At 44.8% G+C, this 27,538-nt stretch overlaps 1 protein-coding gene across 3 annotated transcripts in view; it reads right to left on the bottom strand.

Moving 5' to 3' along the window:
- The window catches only part of Gfra2 (GDNF family receptor alpha 2), a 91,871-nt gene that overhangs the window by 3,381 nt on the left and 60,952 nt on the right, over nucleotides 1-27,538 (bottom strand). For all 3 annotated transcript variants that reach the window (XM_017599582.3, XM_017599583.3, NM_012750.2), the window contains 3 exons: nucleotides 9,127-9,236; nucleotides 8,283-8,423; nucleotides 6,998-7,170 (listed from right to left, as the gene is read on the bottom strand). In XM_017599582.3, the coding sequence (XP_017455071.1) occupies nucleotides 6,998-7,170; nucleotides 8,283-8,423; nucleotides 9,127-9,236 (424 nt within the window). The remainder of the gene's footprint in view (nucleotides 1-6,997; nucleotides 7,171-8,282; nucleotides 8,424-9,126; nucleotides 9,237-27,538) is intronic.

Raw genomic sequence — 27,538 nt, 5'->3', positions numbered from 1 at the left:
GGAAATTATGCAGAAGTCACTGTCGTTGGCCAGAATTATCAATAATCCCTTGAACACCATAGGCAACTGATTATCCTGGGCATCTGGTCAATTGAGTGCAGCCCCAGCTGTCACTTAAAACTAAGCCAAGAAAGTGTGGTGACCATCCAGACTGAAGGACCAAGGGTAACCAGCCCCAGGAAGAGCCTGCTTAAGACCACAGTACCAGGGTCCCCATGTGGCACGATCTGGCCCAGTCAAGCCACCAACTGCTGTTCTCTTTAGAGGGCATTGAGCTCTAGGCCCTTGAATCCCCAAAGTCAGGCTTCTCTTCTTCAAAACACAATGCCACTCTAGCCATGCTCTGGGCAGCCACTGCAGAGAGAACATGTCATCTTATCTTCGAGGCTGTATACTGTCTTCATAGTCACCTACTTGGCACTTTCCCCTACTCTAATCCTCGCCATGTCACATCTGTCCTTCCTGTGTACCGCCAAGAATACACTTGTACCCCGAATCACTTTCTATTTTAATTACTAGGTGTATCAAGCCTGGCCTGCATTTAGGGTTTCCCTGGCAATCCTGTGTCCTCTCCCTCCTTTCAATGTTTGCTAAATATGGAATCCATATAAATCAGAGTCAGGCAGCCCCATGGGATTCAAGGTCCTTGTCCAATTAAAGGCATCCTGTGTTTGTTTCACTAATGTATTTTAGAGTTTGTTTTTGGTTGTGAGCCTAGCCTTTAACGGCTGAGCCATCTCTCCAGCCCTAGAGTTTGTTTTTAAATGGCCTATTACTTTAAGAAAAATAAAATCTGAGAGAATAACTCAACTAAAACATTTCTGAAGGTGGTAGAGTCACAACAGTATCCTATGCAGGCTCTTAGCAGGCTCTTAGACTTAGACACTGGTGACTATACAGGATTCTATATCAAGACCAAGTCACAAGAAAATGCAAGAATGTTCCCAGGCCTCAAGCCAGAACCCTGTTCTCCAGCTTTACCAGAAATGCAGAGATAGGATTTGAACATGCGTGCTCTCTAGGGCTCCTGACCTAAGCCTACATTCCTCCTAAGAGTGATCAGGGCCCAGAAACTTATCCTAAACAGAGAGAAAAATCATTCAAAATTTAAGGACAGTAGATTCCATGGCTTTGAGAAGCCATACCCATGCAGTGAGGATTACCTGTCAGATCTGCCCACACTGCCAATGTGCTATAAGACTTAGTTCTAGAACTCTCTACCTGCCTAGTCCCATTCATTGTCTACACTTCAGGACCTAAATCTTTGATCCAAGGTAGTCTGGTACAGAATAAGAAGCAGGTACCCAAGAAGATAGAGCCCTGGGTTCAAGACTTGGTTGCTCATTGCCCAAGACAAATTTACTGAGCCCAGTTTTCCTAGCTAAAAAATAACCTAGACATATGTACACATCTCACTAGGCTCCTGTGTTGCTCATGTGAGGCAAGTGAGGTGTGTGTATGCCGCCACAGATCTCAAGATTGTCTGTTTGTAGCACAAAGCACAAAGAACAACAAAGTAGTTTTGTATCCAGAAGCAAAACCCAAGAGCCAAGAGCTCAAGTGACAGGAAAGGAGCCTTAAGATCAGTAGGTGCAACCCAAGGAAGCCTGCAGTCTGGAGTCACTTAGTGATGGGTAACACAGGGCAGCATCCCACTCTCTCCAAGAACTCCTCTACCCTCTCTACACAATGACAACTCTAGAGGCAAAAGGCTAGAAAAACCTCTGCCCTCCTTTTTCCAGAAAACAATAGAGACAAATGGCTACAGTGGCTTCCAACAGCTAACCTACCTAGTTCTAGTCATGCAAAACAGCAGGGAGAGGGTCCCAGCCTGGCTTTTCTAAAAGTAGCACATGGGCAAGGAGGAGCAGAGAGATAGAAGTTCTACTACCTAACACCAGAACACAGAGACTCAAATTCACTGTCTCCCTCCCTAACTAGATGTGGCTTGCTCCTTTCTCTTCTTAAGTATCTCAGCCCTGGGGGTTCAGCAGGATGGTACAGCAGGTAAGGGTGCTTGCCACAAAGTCTAATAACCTGAGTTTGATCCCCCTAACTCCACAGTAGAAAGAGAGAACTGACTCTTACAAGTTGTTCTCTGATGTTTACATTTGTGACATGGCTTGGATACATACACATAGAAATAAAAAAAGGCAAATACAAGAGAATCTCATCCCTGCCTCAAGGGGCTTGGACAGAATCAGAAAAACAAGCTTATACACAAGGGTCTTTGGGCAGACTTAATCCCAGGAGGGAGACCCATCCTCCCCAAGTCCTGCTCACACATGCATGAGCACACACACACACACACACACACACACACACACACACCATTTCTCTGTCAACTAAAGCTAGTCTGAGTTCTGCCCTGCTCAGAACCTCTCATGGTGCAGGATCAGAGCCTGTGGATGTTGGATATCCCAAAGGACACAGGCCCAGGCTGCTAGGACAGGCAGACATAGCACTTCCAATAACTACTCTTATTACATGAAGGTAGGAGAGAGTGGCTTTGTGGGAAAAGCTAAATCCTGAAGGCCACCAGAAGCATGGGAGGAAACAGGTGACACAGGGAAGGAGTCGCACACCTGCAAGTTTCATCCTTCTAGAACTTTCTCCCAGAGAGATCCTTTTTGCCCAGAAAGTCCCCAGGCTACGTCCTAAAGTGAAGTCTTGAAGTCCCATGAGTGTCTTTGGCTTGGCCCAGGTACTAGTGACTAAGGCCCAGTGCTAGCCTGCTGGCCAAGCAGAGCAAGCCAGCTCTCTCCCTGTATCCCTACATCTGTTCTCGGCTCCATCCCCAACCTTGACCTTCTCTTTCAATTATATACTCTCTGTTCAAGCCTGTGAATGTGAGTATTATAAGAATCTTCAGCAGGCCTTTCTGACTCTCTGCACCTCTCCCTTGCCAAATGATCTCCACCCACTGTCAGATTAGCCCCTGTAATCTTGGCTCTGAGCATTGACCAGAGTTTGTCAAGACCTCACTGTTCACTACTTTCTACCACTTCCATGTGTACAGGACCCACCCCTCCCAACACAGCACTCCGTGTCCTGACAAACTATAATATTTTTAGATCAAAGCCACGGGTCTGTAAATGTTTTCAATAAAGGGCCAGTGGTAACCATTTTAGGCTTGGCAGCCAGAATGACTATCACAACTTCCTACAATGCTTCCTATGGCACAGGGACAATATGCAAACACCCTAAGTCATCAGCTCAGCTCTTCCCTCTGCCTGCCACACCCTTGTTTACTCCAAACTATGTACTCAATGCCCATCTAATTTCTCCAGCCCTGGCAGCAGGTTTCCCTTACTGGCTAGTCCCTAGCTTTCACTGCCATACAAAGCAAGCCCCCCAACCCTAAACCCAAGTAGATCAATCATCCAAATGGGATTCCTGTCTATCCCGCTGTTAAGAGGAACAGGGTACTGGTTGATTAAAGTTCCCAGTCTCCGGAGTCAATACAGAGTTATAGTTTCTATTAAGCAAATGATGACATGTGCTAATGTGTTCCCTAGTCCTGTGCTCCAGTACCAATGGGCCTGGGAAAGAAAGCCATAAAGTAAGAGTATAGGATGAGTAAAGACAGAAATGCTACTGTTTCAAGGCCTACTTCAGGCATCAGGTGAGGGTCTTACACAATCCTTTAGTCCCCCTTTTCAATTGTCCAAGATAACTGGGATAAGGCAGCCTCCTGCCTCAGACTTCAGAAACAAAGACCTTGGTTATCTAAGACTGGCCTGCCTCCCAGCCAGAGACCAGTGGGTTAGGGGATAAAGGCAAGGACATCCACACAAGGTTCAGATATGGACAGATCTTGAGGCTGGAGACCACCTTGGAACATATCAAAAGCTCTCAAAGTTCCAGAGCCAGACAGCCATAGAAAGGGGGCCAGAGTCGGGTTGTTTCTAAGAAACAACCTGAGGCTACATCAGAGACATTGGACAAAGTACCAACTCAGGGCTCCCTAGGCTGTATAACATTCCTGCATCCCTATCCAGCAGGCCTTCAATTAGAATGAGAGATCTCAACACCACATCTACATTTTGTGCAGAGCAGACTTGAGAGGGAGGAAGCAGAAGGCAACTGGAGGCCCAGAGGTCCTGGTCCTGCTCAGCCACCAAGTGGCCATGAGATCACAAACAGGTTATTGCCCACCCTAGGACCCTTTTGACGAAGAATTGTTAAAGGATCCATGCAGGCTTAACACCTAGACATGCCTTGGGTTCCCATCAGGCTGCTATCTCTAGGGAGTCCCTTGAATTTCCCCCAAGGAAGGATAGGAGGAATGGTGTACAAGTATCTCCTAACTAACTGATTTTCTTCTTTGTCTTCTAGAATGGCCATCCCTAGTATACTGTTCAGTGACTTAGTCAATGGGTGCAAGGTTGACAAGCCCTAGGGCTGGGCCTGAAAGAATCACCTGTTAATGAGACTCCCACCCCCACCCAGCCACAGAACTCCCAAATCCTTGTCTTTGAGCAGCAAGCTTCAGTATACAATGCATGTTCACATCATTTCCCATACAGCTTGTCCATCGTCTTCCCTGGAATCAAAACAAGATTAAGACAGGCCCCGAGAGTAGAGCCTGTGAAAGTCTATGATGTAGGTAGGGGGAAAAACTATGCAAGGATGCTTTAGCAACCTAAAACACAAACAAAGAACGGGGGTCCATGAGATGGTAGAGCCAATAAAGATATAAACCTAGCACCCTGAGTTCGAGCCCCAGAAACCCACACAGTGGTGAAAGGAGAGAATTGATTCCACAAAGTTATCCTCTGACCTCTACATATGTGCCATTGCATGTACACCTGTGTATTCACATCATACACAAGCAGCGTCGCAGATAATAATTAATTGATTGGTAAATACATAAAGAATTGATTTTTTTCTAAGAAATAATGAGACATGGAGTTATTAGGCACTGAAAAGTCTTGCAGGAGGGCTCATGCCACAGCAATGAACTTCTCCGTGCCCACTAGGGATCACAGGGAGGGTATAGGAACACCAAGTTTGGACTAATGTAGCTACCCCACAAGTAAGCTTTCCCCCAAAAGCCTGGGATCAAGGGTATCCTCTGGAGTCATGGAAAGCATAGAAGGACAGAAGAATCCTGCCTGGGTCTGGTCACCTGTCAAGTGGCACAACTCTGACCAAGCTAACTGTCTACCACATTGGCATAAAGTTGAGCTGACAGCTGTCTGTGGCAAGAGAACCTGAACCCTCCTGGCAGTCATTCAGGTATGCCCAACGTGGTTAAGAGGAAGCAAAGATAACATGAATACATCCTCCCAAATCAGGGAGGTGCCTTAATGGAGGAAGTAAATAGCAAGAAAAGGTCTAATTGAAGGCATTTAAAGGTAGCTATTGCTGATGAGACCCCAGCAAGGAGCAGAAGAAACAGTGGCTTCCCTAAACACGTGGGTCACTAGCACAGAGTTGTGATTTGATGGGTACCCATGAGGAACTTGTTCAAGTTTTCATTCCAGTACTATGAATGTTAGGGTCTACTGATCGGAGAAGCCTACAGCCAACTATCTCTGGTCCTCCCAAACCTTCTCATAGGCTGTGTCACTGCTCATGATCCAGATCCCAGCAATGCATTCAGCCAGTCACTCTCAACTCCTGCCTGTAACATCTCCTGCAGCCTCCACCCACAACTCACTGTTTACCCTCTACTTGTTTTTGCATTCTAGACTATATTTTATTCCAAATATTTTGTTCAAGAGGAGTGTGTATGTATGCGCGCGTGCGTGCGTGCGTGCGTGCGTGCGTGCGTGTGTGTGCGCGCGCGCGCGCGCATGCGTGCATGCAGCATGTACATCTGTTTGTCTCTGTGAGTCTGTCTGTGTCTACATGTGTGTAAGTGAGTGACTTGCTTAGGGACAACCTCTTTAGCAGACACACTATTACCGTGAAGAATGTCATTGTTTGACCATTAAAGTCATAAAGACTGTATGTTTTAGAGTTTCTATGGTTATGATGAAATATCATGACCAAAAATCAAGTTAAGGAGCAAAGAGTTTATTTGACTTAAATTTTCACATTGTAGTCAAGCCAGGAAAGGAACAGAAACTCAAACAGACCAGGAACCTGGAGCCAGGAACTAATGCAGAAGCCATGGAAGAGTACTGCTTACTGGCTTGCTCCCCATGGCTTGCTCAGCCTGCTTTTATTTAGAACCCAGAACCACCAGCCTAGGGGTGGTACCACCCACAGTGGACTATACTATCGTCTATCATCCACTAATTAAGAAAATGCTCCACAGCCTGACCTTATGGAAGCATTTTCTCAATAGAGGTTTCTTCCTCTTAGGTGACTATAGTTGGTGTCAAGTTGACATAAATCTAGCCAGTGCACTATACAACCCAAAAGAGTATCAACTTCACTCACCAATGTTTCCCTATAAGCTCATATAAGACCCAGTATGAACTGAGTCTATAAGTCACATTGCATGCATGCATGCATACATGGATGAATGGATAGATGGATGGATGGACAGATGAACACTATAAGTCTTAGAGTCAGATGAAGGTTTGAAAATTCAGGTCACCAACAGTTAGCACCAGTATGTCACCTAAGAACTCTGGATCACTTTCCTCAATGTCAAATAGGAATGTTGTCACCTCATTGTGAATTCAATAAGATGAGAATTATCAGCATAGTAGCTGATAGTTGCCAAACAGTAGCTGTTTGGTAACTATTACATTTCTCTTGTGCCCCAGTATGTCTAATACAATGCCATTAGGTAACAGGTGTTTTCATATTTGCAAAGAAAATGCCTAAATTAACAAAGAGGTAAGAAAGGTTCTTTTTCCTAACTCCCTACCTAAACTCCTAAACTCAAGGAACCTTCAACGTCCCTTCAATGGCTCCATTTGAGTGGTTTCCCATATCATGTTTGACACCCATATCATGAATACATCATGTCTGATGTATTCTAGATCTTAAGCTGTCACAAGCTCCAGCTCCCAAGTTTCAGGGACACACCCCTCACCTGGATAGATGTGCAGGTGGTGATGACACTGGTCCCCAGGCTGGTGCTGTCACTGAGGTCATCTGGCAGTGAAGGAGTCTTCTCCACCCGAGGGGCCTGGGTAGCTGGGAGTGAGGGGCCTTTGGGAGACATGTTCACATCTGTGCCATTACCAAAGGCCTGAATGGCATTCCCTGAAAAGAGGACAGATAGAAACGGCAAAATCAGAAACCACTTCCATCATGCCTGGTGAATGTATTCCTAACCACTGCCCTCCCACAAGGGTGCAGAAACTGAAGACAAAATGATAGGATTTTAGAATTTGACTTTGCTAAAGCTCCTTTCAGACTTAAAATGTTCTCACAGTTGGTGAGGAAAATACAAGAGGAAAGCTAGACAAGGCTCTTTGCTGTGTAATCTCCTCATCAGTCTGTGTTCTTCTAGGGGGCCTGGGAACCCTGTCAGAGTAGAACATCAGCTGTTCTTTGCCTTTTCAGATGACCCAGCTGTCCTCAAGAGACACAGCCTCTGAGAAGCCTGAAGTCCTCCCTTGTCCAGGAGGACTTGGGTATCTGAACTCTGACACCACAGAGAACTGTACCCTACAACTTCCAACTGTGCTAGGATCGCAGGTAAATACTCAGTTTACCTCCAGCTAGCTACGTGTCCTTTAATAACAGGCACTGGGATCTATCTCTGAATTCCTGAACAGACAGGAAAGGAAAAAAGACAGACGAACAGAAGGAAGAAAGGAGAGAGGGGGGGATGGGAGGAAAGATGTACAGGTAGAATTATCAGCAAGGGATGTCAGGCTGTAAAGACCAAAAGCAGGCTGCATTTGACTGGGATTTCTTGTCCCTGCAGCCTTCAGACCAATAGTTAAAGGACTGTTTTTTTGTTTTGGGGGGGTTTTTTAGTCCTCAGTTCTAATACAAAAGAACCACTACATTGAGAGAGTACCTGTAGTCCTCAGGAGAAGACTCAAACTCTAAGAGAAACTGGCTGATGCTGTCAGAACAGCCAACTAAAATCCTTCAGTATTGACCTTCCATGGGCTTAAGGACTCTGATAATAAACCTGGGAAGCCCACTGACAGTTCTAGTATGAAATCTCTAAGAGCTCAAAACTTCAGGTCTCTATAGAAAGTGCTATACAGAAGCCCCACAGATGTCACTGGCCATCCTAGAAAGATGGGAGGGAAATGACCACGGTGGGCAGCTCTAGGTTCCCTCCCAGGTAGCCAAAATGTATGCTGGGTAGGGGACAGAAGGGACATAAAGGCACGGGAGCATTTTCTCAGACTTACGGAGGCATGGGTTTTCCGTGAAGTCCCTGAGGAACTTCTCACACTCTTCTTCCATGTTCCCACTGCCACGACAATTGCACCAGGGAGACACCACGATGCCCGTGGGGTTGGAGTCCACATAGTTGGGTGTCATATCAAACCCTGGGAGGGAGAAAGGGAAGGAATAAAGATGCACAGGTACCATAGAACAAAGATTCACATTTGCCTTCCCACCCCACCCCCAAACACAGATGCCCTAACTTACAATCTTAACTCTGCGCACGATTACCTCTGGCGACTATGAGGTCAGCAGGAACAGAAAGACCAAAGGCCTTGAGAACCACCAGACTCTGTGTCATCGGGAGGGCAGCAAAGATCCCAGTAGCTCCCACCCAGCCTTCAGTCTTCCTGGCTTTCTACCTCACAAACATGCAGAGTGGTTCTTCTAGACTCAAGGAGTTGAAGGCTCCCATCCTGGGTTAGATCTCAGTGCTAGCGTTTTCCAACTAAGTGAACCTGGTCAAGGAACTCAATTTCTCTTAACTATCAGTTTTCTTGCCTGGGAAATAGAAACATCAACCACTCTTTAGAGGAAGCTCCACAGACTCATCAGCAGTACCTAGAAGGCTGTAGCTTAATTTCCAAGGCCCTGTAACAAAGGCACAAGGCCCCTCCTGATAAGGGGGTAGCCTCCCTCTCCCCTAGATGCTCTGTCTGAATCTGCCGCAGGCAAGGTTATGCTGTCAGTCTCTTCTAACAGCCTTGGGCTGGGCTGCAGCTAACTCCCACCCCAGTGAGACTGGGGGAGTGGAAGGGGGTGAGGGAGGAAACTACTGAATGTACAGAAAATGTACTCGGAGCTTACCAATCATGCCAGCATAGGAGCCCAGACATGCCTGGTAGTTGTCCGCAGGACAGCTGGTGATTGTCCGGTAGGAGGCTCGACAGTTGGCGTGGAAATCTGCCAGTCGGGACCTGGTGTAGGGAAAAGACCCAAGGAGGAAACAGTTTAGTCTGGCAGCCTGCTCCAGCCTCCTCCACACTGCCTGGGGCTCCACACTGCTGATCCTAGGACCTAAGGAAGCCAGGAAAGGGGGAGTAGAAAGTGAAGGGAGACCTATAGAGCAGGGAATAGTGCAATTTAAAAGCCCAAGCCATGTACCTGTAATACCAGCACTGGAGAGCTAAAGCAGGAGGGTTTGAGGCCAACCTGAGCTACATAGTGAGTTCCAGGCCAGCCTGGAACATGGGGTGAGACCTGTCACAAAAACAGAGCAAAAGTAAGAACCATTCTTTAAATGGTTCTTACTATCAGAAAAACAGAGCAGGGTGGGGCTATGCTGGTAGACAGTATCCAGATCTGGGACAGGGAACGAGGTTCTACTTCCTGACAGCTAGAGCCTTGAAGAATGATGTCTGTATCCTGAAATACATTGCTCTTCCCAACCCAAAGTGGATCTAAGGGCCCTACCCTAGCCTGTTGCTCGAAGAAGCCAGAACTCAGAAAGAAGGAAGGGTCTCCTTAGAGTGAGGCATCTCCTCATTCTCACCTTGCTCTTCTGCCTCATCGCAAAGCAGGCCAACACGTGGCCCCTCTCCCTACCCCCCCAGCTCACCAGCCATAGCCCACCTTTTAAATGTTTCTCTTCATTTGTAACCAACTGTGCACAGCTCAGTCACACTTAGCCAAGAGCAGGTCCAGTCCTGTTCTCTAACCCCAGCCTCAGAGCTAAATGTGACAATGTCACACCCTTAGTTAGCTCCCTTTCACCCTAGTGCTCTGGCTGCAGAGGTTTCCATCAGCCTGGACTGAGGAGGATGCTTCCCCTTTATCCTGTTTAAGACAACCATCACCACCTACAGGGAGTGTCCTGCCCATGTGACCTCATTGATCAGTCCCTCTCCGGCTCTAACAGCACAAAGAAAGCATGGTCCTACCAAACACTTCAACCTCAGACTTCTGGCTTCTACACTGTAAGAGAGTCTATTTCTACCATAAGCTGCCTGGTGTCTGGCACTCTAGTACATCCCTGGGAGACACTATAGGGTTTTCAAAGATTCCACTTTGGCCAAATCCCCCTCTGGAAGGAAGCAATAAGAGAAGATGAAGGCAGAATGAAGATCCTGTAGAATCCTATATTGTGAGCAACCGCTGTTTACCATCTTCTGTATGAAGTTGTTTAAACATCTTCTCTATGAGTTATTTAAACACACCCTCTGATGGAAATGCAAGCATCCATTTCAATTCCATGTAGGCATGTGTAAACTTATGTCCTATTTCCTGCATCCCCAAAGCCACTGAGACCTTTGACACAGGTATTTTCCCATGGTCATGTGGATTTGTCCTTCTTCTCAATGCAACTACACAGAAAGTCTAGACCTAACAGCACAGAAACTTGCTGGCATTGCTTTGTGTGGTCTCCCCAATAAGAACATCCATTGCAACTTTCTTTCTTTCTTCACCCATATCCTCCCAGACCCTGTTAAACATGGATGGTAGATATCCCTCATCTTGGCTCCAGCTTGGAGCATATCCCCTGGCGCGTGACTGACAGAGTCAAGATGGGGATGGTAAGATTGTCAATATGGAATCAGAAGGGAACTCCAGGGACATGTTCAAGGCAGCACACTCCCCACCCACTGATGAGGGCACAGGGCTTTGGTGAAGTGTTACTATCGTCTCAGTTCCTTACAAATAACATCATCTGCCCAAAACTGAGCTGAAGGTTCCAGCAAGACCTGTAGCTGTCAGAAGCCTCTTGAACTGCTCCAATCGCCACCAGCATCCAGAGCAGCCTTCTCCTCTCTAACAAGTTTGGGTCCAAGATCACAGGACACTGGGGAACCCTGCATACCTTTTGGCTGGCTTCAAAGTGCAAAGAGTCTTTCAAAATCACCAACTCAAAGGCTGGAGGAGTGGACACATAAATGGGAGAGTGGATATGAAAAATGTCGTTTGAGAGATCTAGAACATTTCACTAGCAAATGAGAGATTGGCCAGGCTCTGTAGGGGAAGTGGGGATGAGGGGGCAAGCCAGAGAACAGAAGGTGAAAGAGTACAGACCCCTTCAAGGGTTGTGGCCAGAGGGGCTCCCAAGCTGGCAAGAAGGATGCTGGTCCAGCTGCCCAGAGAGCCATCTGTCACATGATGGTGCTCAAGCCCTTGTTCTACACTTCGTGACCTGGGGCTCACTAGCTATGTCTCTGGTACTCAGTGTCCCCACTTAAATAGAAAGCTATGCTTGCCCAGAGCTTCAATAAAGCGATGAGAGATACTGGACAAAGCAGCTACCAACAGAGTTAGCAATCATCATCTTTGTTGCCTTACCCCTAGCACTCTGCCTGGCAAGTGCAAACAGGAAATGACTATTCATGACCCACAGAAAACAGAAGCACTCCACTTTGTCCTGTGTGGGCAATGTAAGCATATCATGGGAAGGAAGGCACCAGAGACTGCTTGGCGGACCCCAGGAAGACCCTGCCCTCCTGAAACCACTGATCTTTCCCATGTCCTGATGAAAAAGGAATGTCAAGGGGAAAAAGCAGAGGCTCTGGAAACGAGGAAATGTGCATGGGGCCCCACAGCCAGGCCCCCATGTTAATGTATAAGGAAAACACCATCTTAGTCTCCTGTGGCTGCAGTCTACTGCCCTCAAAGAAGTCTGGTGGTTAGTGCCAGAAACCCCAGGCGTGACACTGTTCAGAGGAAAGGATGTGGATTTGGACTGCCGGCTGGTGAGGGGATGGGAAGGGAGGGAAGCAGCTAGACCTTCTGCTGTTGTCTTCGCCATTCTCAGCATCAAGGCAGCTTGGCAAGCAAAGGGGACAAATGGGGCCATTTAGGAGGTTGCCAAGTCCAAGTCTCCAGGAGGCCTTTGATTGCTCAAGTTTCTCTCTGCCTCTCAATCTGTGATAAACCCACAGCAGTACCCCTCTGCCAGTACAGGAGACCAAGTGGAGTGAATTTCCTTCAGGCCCTTTCCATACTCCAACTCCAACCACATGAGCACTCTAGCCCAAACCATTATATGTGGGGTGCCAGCTGGTGATTGCCACCTCCTCTAGGCAAAATGTCACTCATCCCCTAGTCCCTGGGATGTCACCGGTCCCTTGGAGTCTGTTTCTGCTGCCAAGAGCTGATCTTTACCGGATCAGTCCCCCACTTCACAGATTTAAGACACACACCCCCCAGAAAAGAGATGTTGTAAAGAAATCACTGAGAGGGAAAAAAAACGGGACGATAAATAGAAAAGAGCAGAGAGCCAGCAAGTGAGCTGAAATGCACACAAACTAAACTCCTCTCAGCTGAGCTCAGGGGAGCAGGTGGAGTGCCCCAAAATCACAAGCCCTCTTTGGGCCTGGTTCATCAACAGCTATGGCTTAATCAATCACATGGACGCAGCAGGGGAGAGACACTTGACCTTAATTTGATGAAAAGGTGGCCATATTAGATGCTGTATGCTCGTTTCATTTGAATTTCAGATGAATGTTATTATATTATTAGTATTATTATTATCTTACATCTCAGACACACATACTAAAAAAAGTTGGGTTTTTTTTGTTGTTGTTGTTGTTTTTGGGGGTTTTTTGTTTTTGTTTTGGTTTTTTTTTTTTACTGGGCATCTTATCTTTTTAATCTGTTACCACAGGTGCCCTGGCCACTGGAGAAAGAGCAGAGTGGGATGCAGAAAGCAACCCGTATAGCACAATTCTCAAAGTGATTCTCTCTCTTTTTTTCCATATAGGAAAAGGTTTGTTTGAGCTTACCATTCCAGAAGGAATAAGAGCCCATCCTGACCAGGGAGTACGCCAGCAGGTGACAGGCAGGAAACTAAGAGCTCACCTCTTGAAAGGTTATCCCAAAGCAGAGAAAGCAAAGTACAGGTAGGGTAAGGCTATAAGAACTTAAAACCTCTCCCCTCCTCCAGTGAGACACTTCTGCCAGCAAGGCAGCACCATCCAAACCTCCTCATAGGGATTCTCAAAGTATAGCAAACAGACTACCAGCACTGTTGGCCAGAAACTGCTAGACATGCAAATTCTCTATGCTCCGCCCCAAACATGCCCTGCCTAAAACTTGGAAGCACAACTGGAAATCTCACTACCAGGCCTCCAGGAACTGAAATGGCGCACTCTGAGTCTGAAGTGTGGCAATATTCACAGGCTCCAAAGTTGGGCTTATAGGTGTCTATCAGATCCTGCCTTTTGGTTTAAATACTCCTGCTTTATGCCTCAGACATGGAAGAAAGAAAACTCTAGGAGGACTGTAGCTGCATGCAGAATATGCATGCTTCTATATACATATAATTCTCTCTCTCTCTCTCTCTCTCACACACACACACACACACACACACACACACACACACACACACACATCCAAAGAGACACAATACACAGCTATATGGACACAGGTTCCTGTCCTTTATTGGTGACATTCTGTCTCTTTTTTTTTCTTTTCTTCTATTGCATATTTTCTTTATTTGCATTTCAAATGATACCCCCTTTCCAGGTTTCCCCTCCAGGAACCCCCAGCCAATCCCCCTACCTCCTACCTCCATGAGGGTGCTTCCCTACCTACTCCCTCCTGCCTCCCCACCCTGGCATTCCCCTACACTGGCACACTGAGCCTTCACAGGACCAAGGGCCTCTCCTCCCATTGATGGCCAACAAGGCCCATCCTTTGCTACATATATGGCTGGAGCCATGGGTCACTCCATGTGTACTCTTTGGTTGATGATTTAGTTCCTGGGAGCTCTGAGGTGCCCGGTTGGTTGATATTGTTCTTTCTATGGGGTAGCAGCCCCCCTCAGTTAACTCAGTCCTTTCTCTAACTCCTCCATTGGGAACTCTGTTCTCAAGAACTCAAGAAGTGACTCCAGAAATTCAAATAACCCTATTAAAAATGGGGTACAGCAACATGGACTGACCCTGGGCTCCAACTAGACATGTAGCAGTGAATAGTTTTGTTGGAGCACCAGTGGAAGGGGAAGCCCTTGGTCCTGCCAAGGTTGGACCCCCAGTGTAGGAGATTGTTGGGGGACAGTAAAGGGGAGGGGTGGATGGGGAAGGAACACCCTTATAGAAGGGAATGGGGAGGGGTTACGGGTCTGATGGACAGGAAACCGGGAAAGGAAATAACATTTGAAATATAAATAAGAAATACCCAATTTAATAAAAATGGGGGGAAAAACTGGGGTACAGAGCTAAACAAAGAATTTTCAACTGAGAAATATTGAATGGCCACAAAGCACATAAAGAAATGTTCAACATCCTTAGTCATCAGGGAAATACAAATCAAAACAACCCTGAGATTCCACCTCATACCAGTTAGAATGGCTAAGATCAAAAACTCAGGCGACAGCAGATACTGGCAAGAATGTGGGGAAAGAGGAACAGTACTCCACTGTTGGTGGGATTGTAAGCTGGTACAACCTCTCTGGAAATCAGTCTGGAGGTTTCTCAGAAAACTGGACATACCACAACCTGAGGGCCCAGGTATACCACTCCTGGGCACATACCAAAAGATGCTCCAACATATAACAAAGACACGTGCTCCATTATGTTCATATCAGTCTTATTTATAATAGCCAGAAGCTGTAAAGAACCCAGATGCCCTTCAACAGATGAATGGATTGGTAATAATAAATGTGGTACATTTACACAATGGAGTACTACACAGCTATTAAAAACAATGAGTTCATGAAATTTCTTAGGCAAATGGGTGGAACTAGAAAATATCATCCTGAGCGAAGTAACCCAATCACAGAAAAACACACATGGTATGCACTCACTGATAAGTGGATATTAGCCCCAAAAGCTCAGAATACCCAAGATACAATTCACAAACCACATGAAGCTCAAGAAGAAGAAAGACAAAAGTGTGGATGCTTCAGTCCATCTTAGAAGGAGGAACAAAAATACTCACAGGAGGAAATACGGAGACAAGGAGTGGAGTAGAGACTGAAGGAAAGGTTATCCAGAGACTGCACCACCTGGGGATCCATCCCATATACAGACACCAAACCCAGACACTATTGGGGATTCCAAGAAGTGCATGCTGACAGGAGCCTGATATAGCTGTCTCCTGAGCGGCTTTCCCAAAGTGCAACTTTCTTTCTTGGCCCAGACTACCACACCTTTACAAGTCTGCTTAGGATAGCTACATTTGGATGTGAAGAGTCCCCACAGGCCTGTGCCTCAGGCACACACTCTCAGCTACTGGTGCTGTCTACAGGGACTGTGGGGCCTTAGGATGTGGGACCTAGCAGCCAATTAGAAATGGGACTTTGAAGGTTTTAGCCTAATCCCGAACTCTGACCACTCTCTGCTTCCTGCCCATCAGTGATGTGAGAAGCCTCTACCACATGAGTTCTGCCACACTCTCCCAGCCATGATAGACAGGCAGAGACCCTCACAATTCATGAATGAAAATAAAGCTTTCTTTTTGTCAACTAATTCTAATAGGTATTTTGTTCAAGTATTACAGAGAAACTAACACAGGAAATGAATTTCTCAGTCATATCCTCAGAGTGTTGCAATGCCGGCCAATGCACAGCTTCTGGTTTGCAGTTCTCAAGCTGTAGCTCTGATGTGGCTAGAATGGGAATCAACGAGTATCTGTTTGTAGTTGTACACCATGGCCAGGGGCCTGCCAATCAGAACTGTACCAGCACCAGCACCAGCACCAGCACCAGCACCAGCACCAGCACCAGCACCAGCACCAGCACCAGCACCAGCACCAGCACCAGCACCAGCACCAGCACCAGCACCAGCACCAGCACCAGCACCAGTGACCGGTACCGATGACACAACACTCAAACATTTCATAGAAGGGTAAAGTGTTCCCAAGAAGAGAAAATGGCTCAGGATAGGCAATATAAACAATGCTTTCTGGAACCGGGAGAGGCCTGGCCCAGATTGGATCAAGTGTAAAACCCTTTCTCTTGGCCATTATGGTAGAAAGGGGGCCCTGACTAAGCTTCTCCTAATGGAGCAGGCAAGAAAGAACATTATCTGCTTCCTGGTTATCCAGGCTTGAGCACAAACATACCAGGTTCACAGTTGCCCCTGGGGTCACATTAAAAACACTTACATAGCAATCTGAATAAAGAAAGGGAGGAGGAGAGGGAGGAGAAAGAGAGAGAAAGGAGAGAGGAAGAGGGGGAAAGTTTCCCTCCTTTGCTCCCTGGGATACACTATCTCTTCTAAATTTTATTTTATGAGCCAATAAATTACTTTTATTTTTAACCTAGCTGTGTCTCTGTTAGTTAATTTTAAAAAATGATTACTACTTAACTTCACTCTCTGATGATATTAAAAGGCTTTCTCTAGCCAAGCTTGAAACAATTAGAAAAAAAGCACACTATGAAAGGTTACACAGAAGCCCACAGAGATGGCTCAGTGGGCTTGCCTCACAAACAAGGACTAAACATGATATTATCTGCTTGTAATTGTAGGGCTGGGTAGACAGAGGCAGGAGGATTCCTAGAGCTCATTGGCCAGCCAAGCCTAATAAGTGAGCTCCAGGCCCATGAGAGACCCTTTCTCAGATGAAGGAAACAGAATGAAACCTGAGCTCACCCTTGGACATGCACACATGTGCTCCACCCCCAAACACATGCACCCCGCCCCCAGCCAACTCCCAAATACATGTACTCCACCCCCAGCCAACCACCAAACACATGCACTCCGCCCCCAGCCAACTCCCAAACATATGTGCTCCACCCCTAGCCACCAGCCGCCGCCCCCAGACACACATTAAAAGTAATATTAATTAATAAATTTTAAAAACCTGCCCTTGGAGCCCACTACTGCCAAACTACCACACATATCCCAACCTGGCATACTAGACTGGCAACACCTCAACACCAGACATCTGCAACTTTTCCTCTCCAGCCCAATATTCAAATACATCCCAGCTTATAGCTGATCTAAAGCAGCTTCACCCCTCCCCCATCCAAGAAGCCTCCTCCAACATGACTTACTACAAAAGGTATAACCCAGCAGGAACCCAGACAAGCAGCTCCCCACCCCCTGCAACTGTGTAGTCTGACACTCCCTGCTTAGAGTACTCTGCAACTGAATCAACCAACACACACCGGCCTGGCCTGGCACAGATGCAGATGGCAAGTACTCCCCCAACTGACCAGCAATAAGCAACTCAACCTGGCACGGACCAGTGAAGCATGCCTCCACCTTATTACCCGCGTCTTCTCTGCCTAGTCTCCTCCAAGTTCCCCAGGCCTCTGCACCGCCAGGCTCCAGCTCTGTGGGCAGAAAACACTTAGCAAGACACATCAAACACAGATATCCAGGTCTCATCAGAAAAACACAAACAATAAAATTAAATTAAAATAAAAGTCCATAGTCACGGTCTGCAATGAGAATTATTTAGATGAAATTAAAGACACGGAATTCAAAAGAACAATTATAAATCACTTCAAAGAGGTCAGAGAATTTAGAGAATACAAACAGTTGAAAGAACTGAAAACAGGAATAAAATGATTGTACCCTGAGTAAACACAAACAAACATCTTAATGAAATAAGGAAGTTCATCCAGGATATGAAAATAGAAGTCAATGTAGAAGCAGAAATACCAAAGAAGAAAATTCAACCTGAAATAAGGCTAGAAGTGAAATTCTCAGATAGCACTATGAAAAGTTTGGTGGATAGTTTCACAGACCAGAAGGGTCAGTTGGAAGATAGAATATCAGGACTTAAAGACAAATTAGAGGAACTGAACCATTCAACCAAAGAAAATGGAAAAATAAAATTTTAATGCACAAACAGACCATGCAGGGTCTGTGAGACACCATAAAACACCAAATCTATTAATTATAGGTATAGGGGGAAAAAGAGAGGAATCCAAGATCAAAGGCTTAGAAAGTATTTTCAATAAAATATAAAATAAAAATTTCCAACCTTGAGAAAGTATGTCCATACATGTATAAGAAGCTCGGAGAACTCCCAAACAAGCAGGACCAGAAAAGAATATTCATCCACATGTGATGGCTAAAATATATATATAACCAACAACAACCACAAAAGGACATTAAAAGCTCCAAGAGAGAATGTCCAAGAAAGGTCAAGTCACATAGAGGCAAGCCTGTTTGAATAACACCTGATTACTCATAGAAACTTTGAAAGCCAGAAGATCTAGGGAAGATATATTCCAAGCTCTGAAATATCATAACTGCCAACTGAGAATATTAAACTCAGGAAAGCTATCTTTTATAAGTAAAGGAGAAATAAAAAGTTTCTGTGATAAAAGACAAACTAAAAGAATTTATGACCATTAAGCTGACTCTACAGAGGATGCTGGAAAAAACACTTGGGACTGAAGAGGAAAATAAATACATCCAAGAGACTATAGAGAAAAATATACAATACCAGGACAATTCATCACAGAAACTAAGAAAACATCACAAAGTCATCAAAACTACAGAAATTAATATACACCTTTCAGTAATAACTCTGAATGTTAATGGTCTCAGATCCCCCAATTAAAAAAAAATACAGACTAGCAAACTGGATTAAAGCCCAAGATCCATCTTTTTTTTTCTGCTCCAAGAAACATACCTTACCATCAAGGGAAACATCACCTGGAATAAAGTTATTGAATGGGAAGGGGTACGACAAGCAAATGCAGCTAGGGAACAAGCAAACATAGTTATTCCGATATCTTCGAAAATAGACTTCAATCCAAAACTGGTCACAAGAAATAAAGACAGACACTGCTTACTCACAAAGGGACAGTCAATTCATTATGAGGATATCAACTCTAAGAAGCTATACACCAGACACAGGTGCACCCAAGTTAATAAAACAGGGGCTACTGGATGTAAAGCAACACATTAACCCAGCATGGTAACGTGGGGAATTGGAAACCTAAATCTCAGCAACAGACAGGTCACCCAAATGAGATTTAGATACATAAACATTGGAATGAAGAGACACCATGATCAAGTGGACCTGATAGACAGCTACACGACATTCCACCAAAAGGCAACTAATACACATTCTTCTTAGTGGCACTCAGGATGGTCTCTAAAACAGACCTCAATTTAGGACGCAAAGCAAGCCTTAACAAATATCATTCCAACTGTGGACAACTCTAATTTCTTTTGACTTGCGGGCATCTTACACATCAAACCATTCCTTCTGTAGCTCAGGAGAGCAACTCCACCCCATCTGCTTCCAATATCCTGTAATCACTGTTCTCACTGAAGCTCTTTAGGTCCCATATTTTCCTCATTCCCCTTCAAGTTTAGCTGGCTTGCCAAGTTAAGTTTATGGTTATGAATAAAAGCTAAATAAATACATATACATAAGAAAATGGAAATAACTTCCAGTATTCTGTCTGAACACAATGGAATAAGTCTTGACATCAAGAATAAGAAAACTGTACCAAGTACATAGACACATGAGACTAATCAAGACCCTATAAAATGATAATTGGGTCACTGAAAAAAATACCAAGAAGAAAATAAACACTTTCCTAAATTTAAATGAAAATGAAATCACAACATACCAAAACCTATGAGACGTAAGGAAGGCCATCCTAAAAGGAAAGTTTATAGTGCTAGATACCTATATCAAAAGTTCTAAATAATTTCAAATGAAATAAAACTTAATGGTGTAGTGTAAGGCCTTGGAAAAATAAGAATAAACAAAATTCAAAAGTAGACAGGAGAAAATAATTAAGATTAGAGCAAAATTTAATGGAATAGAAATTACATAAATAGTATAAAGAATGAGTAAAAAAAAAAGAGTGGTTCTTTAAAAAAAGATAAGCAAGACTAAGTCATTAGCCAAATTAACTAAAGGAACAAGAGGAATGCCCAAATTAATAAAACTGAGATGAAGAGACATAACAGATAGCAACGAAATTCAGAAAAACCATAAGACATATCTTTTTTTTATTCTTTTTTTTCTTAACTTTATTTAATACTTAATAATAATTCTTTGGTTTCCGGACAAACATCCCCCTCCCCCCTCCCCTTCCTTATGGGTGTTCCCCTCCCAACCCTCCCCCCATTGCCGCCCTCCCCCCAACAGTCTAGTTCACTGGGGGTTCAGTCTTAGCAGGACCCAGGGCTTCCCCTTCCACTGGTGCTCTTACTAGGCTATTCATTGCTACCTATGAGGTCAGAGTCCAGGGTCAGTCCATGTATAGTCTTTAGGTATTGGCTTAGTCCCTGGAAGCTCTGGTTGCTTGGCATTGTTGTACATATGGGGTCTCGAGCCCCTTCAAGCTCTTCCAGTTCTTTCTCTGATTCCTTCAACGGGGGTCCTGTTCTCAGTTCAGTGGTTTGCTGCTGGCATTCGCCTCTGTATTTGCTGTATTCTGGCTGTGTCTCTCAGGACATAAGACATATCTTAAAAACGTATATTCCACTATACATATGTAAACTTGAAGGGGAATGAGGAAAATATGGGACCTAAAGAGCTTCAGTGAGAACAGTGATTACAGGATATTGGAAGCAGATAGGGTGGAGGTGCTCTCCTGATATATATATATATATATATATATATATGTATGTATGTATATGTATATATGTATATGTATGTATATATGTATATGTATATATGTATATGTATGTATATATATGTATATATACATATTCCCCCTTTTTGTTGAAAAATATAGAAGAAATGAATGAATTTCTAAATGCATATGACCTACCAAAATTATATCAAGTTGAAATAAAGAATTCAAAGAGACCTATAACCAATAATAAGACAGAAGTAGTAACAAACAGAAATCCCAGAATTTCTCCCTTGTTAACACAGATGCAAAAAAACTCTCAATAAAATCTAGCAAATTGAATTCACTGCAGAATTCTACCAGACCTCCAAAAAAGATCTATAGTCAATGCTATTCAACTTATTCCACAAAAGAGAAAAGGAGAAAGTTCTTCCAGACTCTTTATATAAAACCAGTATTATCCTAATACCAAAACCAGACAAAGACACCATAATAAACAATAACATACACAGCACTATCCCTGATAAGCACGGTTACAAACTTTTTTCATAAAATACTCAAAAACAGAATTCCAAATCACCTTAAAAAGATCATCCATCATGATTGAGTTGGCTTCATCCCAGCAATGCAGGGATAGGTCAGCATCCCTACGTCAATAAATATGAATTCACACTAGTACTGCAAGCCAAAACTATGACTGAAGCTCTTGGGCCCCAGGGAAGAATCCACTGCTCCTTAGCTAGAGTGACATAGCAGCAAATCACCTTCTAAATGTATGTGTTTGCACCCGCAGTCAAAGGACACCCTTGTCCTTATCAGAGAAGCCTTTCTTTGTAATGAATGGAGGTGAATGCAGGGACCCTTGGCTGCACAGGATGCCGATAATAAAAGATGGTTGAGGGTTCAGCCCTCAACATTCTCTTGGTTAGCCTTAACTGTTAACTTCAGAGTCACCTGGAAGACAGAGACTCAACTGAGGGATTGACCAGATCAGACTGGCCTGTGGAATGTCTGGCCAGCTTACTCAGCGAATGGCTACCCAGAAAGCCCTGTATGCTGAGGAAAGACACATCACTATCAAAGTGACCAGGATGTGAGTTGTATCTGTATCTAAAATTTTAAATATAAAATCATGTTAAGGGATTAAAAAGCAGCAGCCAGCATGGTTTATGCCCCCTGGTTACAAACAGGCAAAATGTTATGCGGAACACTTGAGCAAACTCATACAGAAATTTCAAAAGACACTCTTTGTGTTCTCTTTTACCAAACTTGCTTAGAACTTGTAATTATTTCTTGAAGTTTAATTGAACAAAGCCTTGGGAATCCTGCCTTATTGTGAACAATAATTTCTCTAGGCCTTCTAGTGAGAAAATGTCCTCAGTTCTGAAAGTATCAGCAAATTCAGCCCATTCTATCCTGTGATGAAGAGACAGAGAAAAGTCCCACTCTTAAGAAGGCCTGCTCTTCACTCTGGCAGCCCGAACTCCTGGGAGTGGCCGAGTTGAGGAGACTTGGTGCTGGCCCACAAAAGGCTGCCAAACCATTCTGAGCATGGAGCTGCCAAGGATCCCTCTCCTCCTCCAGATCCTCTGTGAAAGAACCCAGTCAGGCACCCAGTCTCTGCCATGACCATCTGCTGGATTTGAACCTTGGCTCAGCTTGGTCTGAATGGCTTACTCAAGTCATTCAATGAGGCCCTGGTTTCCTCGACTGCTAAATGGAAGTAACAATGGTACTGAGCTGGTGTGGCCTTAAGAGGATCCAATGAGCTATCTGATGCAGGTGTGGAAGCATCCGGACAGATTCAGGCACAGCCAGGACCCTGCCAGACTTTGCTCTTATGAGGATGAATATGACGGGTGCCACTAACCAGGAAGGAACTCTGTTCCTCCACACCAGAGTCACTATCCCCCTGACCTGGTAAAGTAGCACACAGCACTTTACCAACCTCCATATGGCATTCTGACAACAGTGCTCCAAATTCAGTATCATTATTGATGTTTTACAGATTAGGAAACGGAGGCCTAGAAAGACAGATTAACTCACTGAATAGCACAGCACCAGGCCAGGAGACTTAAGTTCAGATCCAAACCCAGCAGGTTTTCCCTGCTGTGCAGGCTAGAACTCTCTCACATTTCTCAGTCCCTCACTTCTCCCCTACCACAGTCACTCTCGAGCCACGGAGACATAGTTCTCTTCTGGGGTCAAGTCAGAAATAACTGTGTGCCACCTTCCTCCTTTCTCGTCATCCAGTCTGGAGTGCACACCATCTCTCCTCTGGGTGAGCCAAGACGGTGCCCATGGCAAATAAGAATAACCTGGAAGTGGTTGTGGTTACAACCACTGGACAGCAGCTAACCAAAACCAATCAATCAAACTGTCTACCACTGAAAGACCTGTGTGGCAACCCCAGTGAGGGACCCACATCTTCTCTTGGAAAGAGCCAGCAGGACCAAGGTAGGACAAAGCCAACCCAAGCCCACTTGGATCTCCACATGAGGATGCCCAGGTGCAGACCCCATGCTACTTCTTTCTCCAAGAGATTGTCACTGGATATACCTCTTCACGTCCTCCAATGACATATCCTTGTTTTTCCACCTCTTCTCCATCCCTTCACCTGTGCTCCAAATCTATTATTTCTGGGTAAGAGGAGAAAGGAATTAAATGTATGCATCATTTGATTTTAATTGAAGGACTGTTCTATTTCATTGAACTGCTAAGTAAGCTGAACAGGAGATTGTGTTTACATAAGCAAACCCCAAGTCACTATAGACTTGCTGTCACATTAAGTCAATACTTATGAAGGCTCTCTATTTAATTATTCAGTGAGGATTGACTTATTATTGTGTTAAGAGTGTGGTTAGCCTTGAGCTAGGTAGCCAGCCAGCTGAAAGATTTCTTTCAACTTTCTCTGAATGGTAATATGGTTCTTGCTAGTAGTGTGAGGTTAGGTTTCTTCCTTTCTCCCTCCCCAACTTTACCTCCCTCCAGCCTCAGAGCAAGGCATGTCAAGTCCATCTCTCTTTAGTTGGGGGCAGCAGGTGATCCTGCATGGTTGACCTTTCAAATGGTCTTTCTAGGATAAGTAATTTGCCCTAAGAACTTAACATTAGAATTCTCACCCAATCAATTCTTCTCTCCTTAGTACAGCAATTCCAGCCTTTATTCTTCCCGTTTCTGACTCTAAGGGCCTCCTACTAAAAGTTCCAAAGCCTTCACCTGTCTTGTTATTCCCAGCATTATCCCTCCCTCAGAATATGTTTCTCCATCTTTGCATCCCAAACAAATGTCATCACTCCACAGCATATTGTCTTAAGGGTATGAAGATTCAGGCATGTTATTACAGCAAACTCATCATGGGAACACAAATACAGAGGGGAAACTTCACCTCAACTTCAGACCAACTAGAGACATGGAATGATACAGTGAGTGACCTGAAGCCAAGTCACCATGGTTCAAACCCCATCTGTCAGTCACAAAGGTACATCATTGGAATCTGCAAACATACACTTTCAGTACGCACCACATCCATTAAAGGATGCTACTGGATTCTAGGAAGAGCAACAGAGATTACCACAGAGCAACTGGGACTCATGCTTAGCACACTGGCCCCAGCCTTCCAGAGAAGCCCTCTGTATACTGAGAGTAACGCCCCCATCTAGGAGAAACCCAACATGCACCACCATGACCTCCAATCATAACTGGAGAAATCTCCATCACCTTAGCTATCCTCAACTCCTTCCCCCACCCCACCCCAAAGCCAAGTCGAAACATAGTGGTACATTTCCCAACCTTGTTTCATAAATCTCCTTTATCATTCCACTTGCTAAAAATACCTTCTCCCAGCCATGTCCTCCTTTAAAACTCTTCTAAATTCAGGTCAGTCACATACCATCTCTTCCAGAAAGCCTGAATACCTTTATCTGTCTCTGAATGTGTTCCATAAACTCCAGTCATGGCTTGTATCATCTATCATAATTTACATCTTTCCTATGTACCCAAAGCTGACCTCAAACTCCTGAGTCTCCTGCCTCTACATCACAAGTAATACCCCATTTTTGCCATGTTTCACTTCCTAAACTATGGGTTCTTTCAGAACAGAAACTGTCTCATCCATGTTTGAATCTTCAGTGCCCAGAGGTTTATCTGCTGCACAATGATGACTCATTAGCCACTGGATGCAGGGCTAGATGAAATAATGAATGGATGGATGGGTAGACAGGAGGATGGGTAGGTAGGTATATGGATGTGAGTGGAGAAATGGTGGGTGAGTAGATAGATTAATGAGGGCTATGCTTGAAAGAAAGGAGAGCTTTCCTCTAAGAAGCAAGAAACCTGAGAACCCTGCTTCCCTTGAGAAATAAAACTGCAGGCAGATCCTATCAGCATAGCAAAGTGTGTCAAAGCTTGGGCCCAAAATACTCCCTACCCTGAGTCTGTCTTTTCACCTTCCTGTGATCTTGCCTGGTGGTTGTTAAGACTTGGAAAGGTCTCTTTGCCATCTCTGGTAATAGCCATCCACTAAAGGAGACCCCGGTGGCCTACAAGAATTAACACGCATCCTTAAGCACCACTTTTAACATGAAGAAGTGCCTTGGGGACCTACAGAAGAGAAGCCAATGTGTCCCTATGGGGAAGAAAGGCTAGTTAAAGTATCCATTCTCCAACGAGCAGAAGAGTTAAGGGGCCACTGATGGAACAGAGTATTGGGGTCAAACACCTGTGCTTACATACCACAAACTCTCAAAGCATTACTGCATCCTCTTAGTGACTTGTAGCTATGACACAAATGCCCAGAAGATACACTGGGGGATAAGACACAACTAAAGTACTTCTACAGAGTGAAATGCACTGTGTACACAAGGATCACACTTTCCTTCTAGGAGCAATAAAAAGGGAACAGTCAGTTCAATTCTCATCTTAGCCTAGCTGGACAGACAAGAGCCCTGTGCAGAAACTGGAGGGAGGAGAAGGGACAGGTGAGGGCAGAACATAGGAGAAGCCTGTGGCACAGCATGGAGCCACCAAGAAGCTGGAAAGAACAGGTATGGCTGGAGTCTGTTCTGAGAAAATACAGGAACCCTTAGACCTTCAGCTCCCTCCTCTTGAACCTCCATTCCGGCTTTTTAAAATGAACTGCATAAACAAATATTTTCCAATCAGGCAAATATCCGGGCAGCTACACCACCACTAGGCGTCCTTCTCATTATATATACTAATGAGAACACTGTGCTTCTCGGGAGCAATTTATCAAGGCAACATCCATTATAAATGACATTTTTTTCCTGAACTAACAAAGGATTCGAAGCTAGAGGAACTGGTTAAAAGGAAATGTTACAGCTGATTCCAGAAACCATTTAGAAATTAATTACCAGCCCTTTTGCTGGCCAGGACTTTCTCCTCTCTGTACTGTTTTCTGCCTTGGATCCCCACCATGTCCACCCACCTCCAGGCACCTAAGCTAGGGGCCTGGGAAAGAAAGCATTGCTCCCTCCTGGGAGATTGCTGTCTTTTGGGAGGGCAAGGTCTTAAACAGTAGCTCTGGAGCATAGAAGACCAGATTATTTGTGGTCCCAACTTGCTGATGCAAGAAGAAAAATACAGCAAACTGTCGTTGCTGAACTCAGCTTTTTTCTTCTTTTTCTCCCTTCTTTCCCCTTCGCTGAGGTTAGTGTTTTACAGATAAGGGGGGCTCTGAGACAAAAATAAAATCCATAAACTAGGGGCTTCCAACCTGTCAGCATAAGGTCAGCACAGAGACATTCAGAATAGAGTACAGGTTCTTTGGCTTACCTGAACACAGGAAGCGCTCTTCTCTCTCTCTCTCTCTCTCTCTCTCTCTCTCTCTCTCTCTCTCTCTCTCTCTCTCTCTTCCCCTCCCTCCCTCCCTCTCTGGTAACACACACACACACACACACACACACACACACACACACACACACACATGCACACATGCCCTGCATCCAACCCCTTAGAGATCTAAATTACCGTTAGTTCAAAAGCCTTCACCCCACCTCTACCATACCACATCACAGCAATCAGAAGCCCTTTCCCTAAGCCCTGCATCTCAAGTCCTCTCTTCATCTCTCCCTTTATCTCTCTCCCTCTGATGTCACAGGAAACCCCATGGACTGTGTGTATAGTGATGACTGCATAGAACTACAGAGAGTCTAGAAACTGATGGTCAGCTCCCATCAGAGAGTGGACCAGACACAGATCAGAGAGGACACAGCAGATGACTCAGGCCAGGACAGCAAGTAGTCACTAAGACCCAAAAGATAAAGTGTTTGCTATGTTAGTCTTCTTGTGACTGTGATGAATCCCTGAAAGAATCATATTATGGAAGGAAGTGTTTATTTGGCTCACAATTCAGAAAACAGAGTCAATCGTGGTGAGGATGGTATGGAGGCTAGAATGTGTCAGTCCATGACATCAAAAAAATTATGGGATGACTTTGCCTGTATGTTATTAAACAGGAAGCAGACAGCTGGACCAGAAGCTGGGCAGACCTATAATCCTCAAAGCCCACCACTTTGGCCCTGAATCCATTAGGATGCTACATACATAAGACTTCACAACTTCTCCCAACTATTCCTCTAGTTGGAGACCAATGATTCAAACACATCTGGAGGACATTTCACTTTCAAACTAAAACCTTTGTCCTCTAGAAACTTCTACCACGCAGAACCAAGCATCAGGTCCCTGGAGCTTCTGAGGATCTAAACTAAAACATCTAGCTTCATCCAAGCAGTCTTCAACCAAAGATGCTGACAGCTGTGTGATGACATA

Source organism: Rattus norvegicus, chromosome 15, assembly GCF_036323735.1.
Source record: "Rattus norvegicus strain BN/NHsdMcwi chromosome 15, GRCr8, whole genome shotgun sequence".
Lineage (NCBI taxonomy): Eukaryota > Metazoa > Chordata > Mammalia > Rodentia > Muridae > Rattus > Rattus norvegicus.
This window is presented reverse-complemented; position numbering and strand designations above follow the sequence as displayed.